Source organism: Haliaeetus leucocephalus, unplaced genomic scaffold, assembly GCF_000737465.1.
Source record: "Haliaeetus leucocephalus isolate CR32 unplaced genomic scaffold, Haliaeetus_leucocephalus-4.0 Scaffold0, whole genome shotgun sequence".
In the NCBI taxonomy this organism is placed as follows: domain Eukaryota; kingdom Metazoa; phylum Chordata; class Aves; order Accipitriformes; family Accipitridae; genus Haliaeetus; species Haliaeetus leucocephalus.
In genome coordinates this window covers 7,441,996-7,447,112 of record NW_010972436.1, presented here as the reverse complement: position 1 = coordinate 7,447,112, position 5,117 = coordinate 7,441,996, and the positions used below count along the sequence as shown (strand labels likewise).

General features: G+C 45.6%; 1 protein-coding gene across 1 annotated transcript in view; it reads left to right on the top strand.

The window, feature by feature from the left end:
* The first annotated feature begins 642 nt into the window (after positions 1-642).
* RSU1 (Ras suppressor protein 1) overlaps positions 643-5,117 on the top strand; it is a 116,434-nt gene continuing 111,959 nt past the window's right edge. Inside the window, exon 1 of the mRNA XM_010576448.1 lies at positions 643-761. Within this exon, the coding sequence (XP_010574750.1) occupies positions 744-761 (18 nt within the window). The 5' untranslated portion in view covers positions 643-743. The remainder of the gene's footprint in view (positions 762-5,117) is intronic.

Genomic DNA, 5,117 nt, shown 5'->3' with positions numbered 1-5,117 from the left:
AGCCTGGCCTCCTGTTGACTTAGTGAATAGTATGTAGATGCGATCTGCCAACCTGTGATGTGCATGAGGCCATTCTGGTTAACACGACCTTTGGCCTTAAAGCTCTAGAGGGGAACTGCAGTTAAATGGATGAGTTTGCTGAAATCTGCTCTTCAAAAAGATTGATCTTACTATGAGAAAACACGTTTCACTTTAAAACATTAAATGTGTTCAGACATTTTTTGATACGATATATACTTGCTCTTGGCATGACGTTCTGCCACGACGTCAAACAAATTTTATGGAAGCATTGAACTTCTGCAGGAGAAAAGACTAAAGAGCACTGTGAATGGGAGGAAGAGAGATTTGCAAGATTTTTTTTTTTTTAATCTAACAATAAATAATGCTTGGTGCATCTTTAAATGTTACAAATACTCCATACCTGTGCATAATTTTTATTTACAAATGAGTAAAATGCATGAGGTTCTTTAGAAAAAAATGAAAGTCCAGCAGAGAATTTGTGTTCATGAAGACTGCTGAATGAAGCTGCTGGTACAAGGTTCAATTGATCTAGTCCAACCGACTCTTGCCAAAAATAGTCAAAGTCTAAAATTAGAGTAAATTATCAAACCCATTCTTTAAAAAAACAGGAACAAAGTAACCCACTGCTGTCCTCTAACATTTTATATGAGGAACCACAACAGAAATACCACTGCAGAAGTATTAAAGTGGAGGTCCTTAGAGGAAAGAGCTGGTGCTAAGCCATGTTTCTGTCTTGGAAGGTAAGGAGTCATTTAAAACACTTGCTTTAAAATGAATGCACAGCAAAAGCAAACAGGAACAACTAAACAGATAATTTAAAAATAATTATTCCATGAAACTTCTATGTGTTTTTTGCAGTGTAGAATTCAAAAGACAAAATCTGTGTTTAATAAGATTTATGGCTTCATCTCACAATACTGCCATGAATATCTTTGCTTTTACATCTGTGCACATTGCTGTCTATTTTATAGATAACATCGTAGTTGTGAATGCTGCATGTCCATATTATAATACCTGCATGACTACAAACAACCTCCCCCCGTCAATGACAAAGCACGGATAATGAATATGCATGTTTTCACGTCCTAGAGCCTGCACATTTTTAAATTATGTGTAAATCTTCTTCTGCATGTTACTATACATACTTATTCTTATACAAAGGTATGTTTTATGAAACAGTTACATATGAATGGTAAGCACTCCAAAGACTAGGATTTGAAGAATAAGCACTAAAAGGTCCGTAACAAGATTTTTTAATTGCCTTTCCCATGTGGCAAGGCTATTCTTTATAAACAATAAATGAGAAGTAATACCAGAATGAGATCATTGGGGCTATGGTTATTTGAAGCAAAGGAGAGAGAAGATATACAGCTAAAATACTAGAAATTGTGCTGCTGGTCAGTTTAAAACATTAGCTAATTTTAGTTAAATTTACAAAGCAGTTTTGGCTGAAAAACATTTTTCACTCGGTTCATAAAGCAAAGGAGGAGGTGTCTCGGTTTCCCACAGTAACTCAATATCTGTGTCCTAGGCACCAGAATTAACATATTTAGTGTAATTATATTTTGTCAGCTGCCAAACTAAAACCACTGCATTACTCTGCAGTCCTGATTAAAATGAAATGTAACAAAAATTCATAGCATTGACTACTGTTCATAATAACAACAGCAACAATACAGGATTACTAACAAATAAATGTTTAAAATGTTTATTATCTGATAATAAAAATAGAAGCCAAATTTTATAGAAGTTTGCTTTTATAAGGCAAAGATCAGCAAAATAAATATTGTGTGGCAGTTATCACACATAATTACTGTAATTTTGATGGATCCATTTTTAGTAGCAGCGCCTAATGGTACATAAGTGTTTTTGCAGGTGCATGTTGCTGTTGTACCGTTTTGATGATATGCTAACTCTACATTAATGGTGACCGTTATGATAGTTTTTCTCGGAGGGGAAAAAAAAAAGGATAAAAATAGATTAATAATGTAAAACCTCATTTCCTTGGTCAGAAGAACTACCTAGGACAGCCAGAGCAAGGGCAGCGTCAGAGCCACTTGTCCCCTCGCTGCTCCCCAGCACAGTGAGAAGAGCCAGTGGAAGGGCACGTCCAGTGCTCGCTGCCTGGCCGGAGCAGGCTGGAGGGAACCAGTGCAGGGAGCAACTTCTCCCTCATCTTACCACCACATGGCAGCTGCAGCTCTGCCATACGATCCTGGCCATATGTCTACCTCATAGTCTCCTTCTTTAGCCTGCTGTCCTAAGGACAGAAGGCACATGCCAGCCTCTGCAAAGAATTCAGGCATTTGCTCTACAAACATTTAAGCCAAGTGACAAATTTAGAACAAATCTGACAGATATCAAAGATATTTTATAGTTGTTTCATAAGCAAAAAATCCATAGCTGGCTAGTACAGCGAGACCTAAATTGGAAACGCCTGTACTGTGAGCTCGACTGCTGTACATGTGGCGAGGGCTCCACCGGCCAGTCCCCAGACACACGTTGACCAGCCTCTAGCTGGGGGTGTAGAGGGAGCTAAGGATATTTGGGGTCAAAGGGGTTACGGAAGAACTGGATGTACTAGGAGGAGGCGGTACGGGATAAGAGAGGGGAGGTGGGGGGACTGCAGCGGCTTAGGCCCCCTGCAGGAAGCTACTCTTCACGAGTATGACTGCTGATGGAACAACCTGAAAATTAAGTTTTCAAGATCGGGGAATGACCTGACCCTTGGACAATGTGGCATGTGTACTTACTTTCCCACTCCTCATTGCATTGATATTTAGTGCTCCATGAGGAGCTGAGAAGTTTAAAAGGAAGGCTTGACAGCAACTCCTCTTTGCCAAATCCAGTGCAGACCCGAGAAGGGTATTGATTAGTGCATTTACTCAGATGAAAGGTTTGCTAAAACAGGAACCAATGTAGATGGCATAGAAGGTGCGAGTGATAGATGAACTATTTATACAAGAGGAAAATGAAATTAGGTGAATGGTAAAAAATAAACCTGACAAAAGGGAGTAATGGCAATATGTTTATTAAGTGGGGAGTAATTAAGTACTTCTATGGTAGGGGTCAAATGTGGACATCCAGGCCATGTGCAATGTAATAGGCTATTGTTTTGATCACTGCATAAATGGAGCAGTGACAAGCCAGGTGAGCTCCTCATTAGTCACGAAGACACCGTTTCGTGAGTGTCTTGTCACAGTCATGTGTGCTTTATCTGTTTGTTGGAATAAGCAAGTTAGGACCATATTTTATAATAAATCTGCCTAAGCCTTTGCTACTAAATGAAACCTGCAGTCATTCTCCATGAAACAAGAACAGTAGACATGCTCGCACGTAGGTCTTTGGGACAACTGACTGGTGGCAATCTGGGCATTTTCTTAGACAGGAAAGGGATCCAGCGTCATGTTCCGGCAGACAAAAAAGGAACTGCACATTGTTGTCTTGTACATCTGAGTGACTGTGTGTTCTGCTGAGCAATCCAGATAAAACAACGTTCTTCCAGTTGTGTTTTGTAAGAAAGACCCAGAAGCAGCCTGTAACTTCAGAAAAGGACTCAAGGACGCTATTTAGGGATAAACATGCTGCAATTCTGCAACCCAGAACTGAATCCTTACATTCTTAAAAAAGGAAAAGCTGAAGTTGCACCTCCAGCAGCGTTTCTCATTTGCTGGTTTAGGCGCCTTCCCATTCATCATCTTGGTTTCTGTGGATATTAGTTTTAGGCTTCTAAGCAACACCACATAGTGCATAAGGAGCACACGTGCAAAATTCAAGGCTGTGGCTCTCAACGGGTGGCCTGGCCTTCAGTCATTTTCTAGCGAACAATTGCGCTGAGCTTCCGTATCTGTTGAATGACAGTAAGTAGGAGCTTCTTAACTCCTACCAAAGATGTTATATGCATAAATACATTCTAAGCAGTAAGGCTGTAACTGCAGCATCATAGCGACAAGGTCAATTAAAAGTGCTCAGAACCTGGGCCCAGCCTTGTGACTAGTTTTGCAACTAGAGCCGACTAGAAAATCCACAAGGACACCTGAAGAAATGGAAAGCGCTGATTCAATGAACCCCCATTTTTTTGCAATGACATCTTTTGCCTTAGGTAGCCTTTGCCAAGCTTCACGAGTGCTCTGAAACCCTACTTGGTCAGTTCCTAAGGAGCCTGAGCTTTCCAGCTCCATGGCTCTGCAGCTTCTCCTTTCTCCTGCTGACCTGCTGGGAGTTGACCAACCGCCCCGAGCAGACCCCTGCCAGGGCAGCAGGAGCCACGGCTGCCAGGCACACTGTGCGGGACAGGGCACCCGAAGGCACTTTTCTCCTCTGTGCAAAACAGTGCCACATCCACCACAGCCCATCTTCTCGGGTTTTTGCTTGTGAAGCGCTTTCCAAGTGCCGAAGAAAGGGGAACGGGTGTTAACACCACATTTCGAACAGACGGCTGCGTAGGCCCGCGAGGCTCGTCGCAGGGAAGGACAGATGGGCCTCAGGCACCGCGGTAACCCAAGCTCTCCCGCCTGCCCCGAGGTAGGAGCACCCAAGCGAGCCCGCTGAGGAACAGGCCGCCGCCCCAGCGGCGGCACTGACGAAGCCGAGTTTCCTCTCCGAAGCCGCCAGCTCCTGCAACCGAGCCCGTCACCGGCGCCTGACAGGACGGCGGGCATCACGGGGCTGCACTCCTCTACCGGGCAGGCTGCTCCGCGACCCCGCCGACGGCACACGGCTGCCGACGGCACACGGCTGCCGACGGTCACCCCCGTAGCGGGACGCCGCTCCAGGCCGCACCGACCCCGCCACCCCAGGCGGCCCTCCTCCGCCGCCGCGCATGCGCCAAAGCCGCACTCGCGCAGGCGGAACCCTGCCGTCTTGCGGCCCAAAACCCGTTATCACCTACGGGGCGCGTTTATTGGCCAGCGAACCTTCCTCCCGCGCCTGAGGCCAATGGCCAGCGGGCTTGCGCCGAGGAGGCGCGCTGACTGGCTCGACGCCTTCCCAGCCGTGGGCGGAACCGCTCGGGCGGGCGGCCGGCCTTGGAAGGCGCGGGGAGCGCCTCCGCTTCCCGGAGGCAGGCCGCGGCGCGCCTGCGCGCGAGGGCGGGG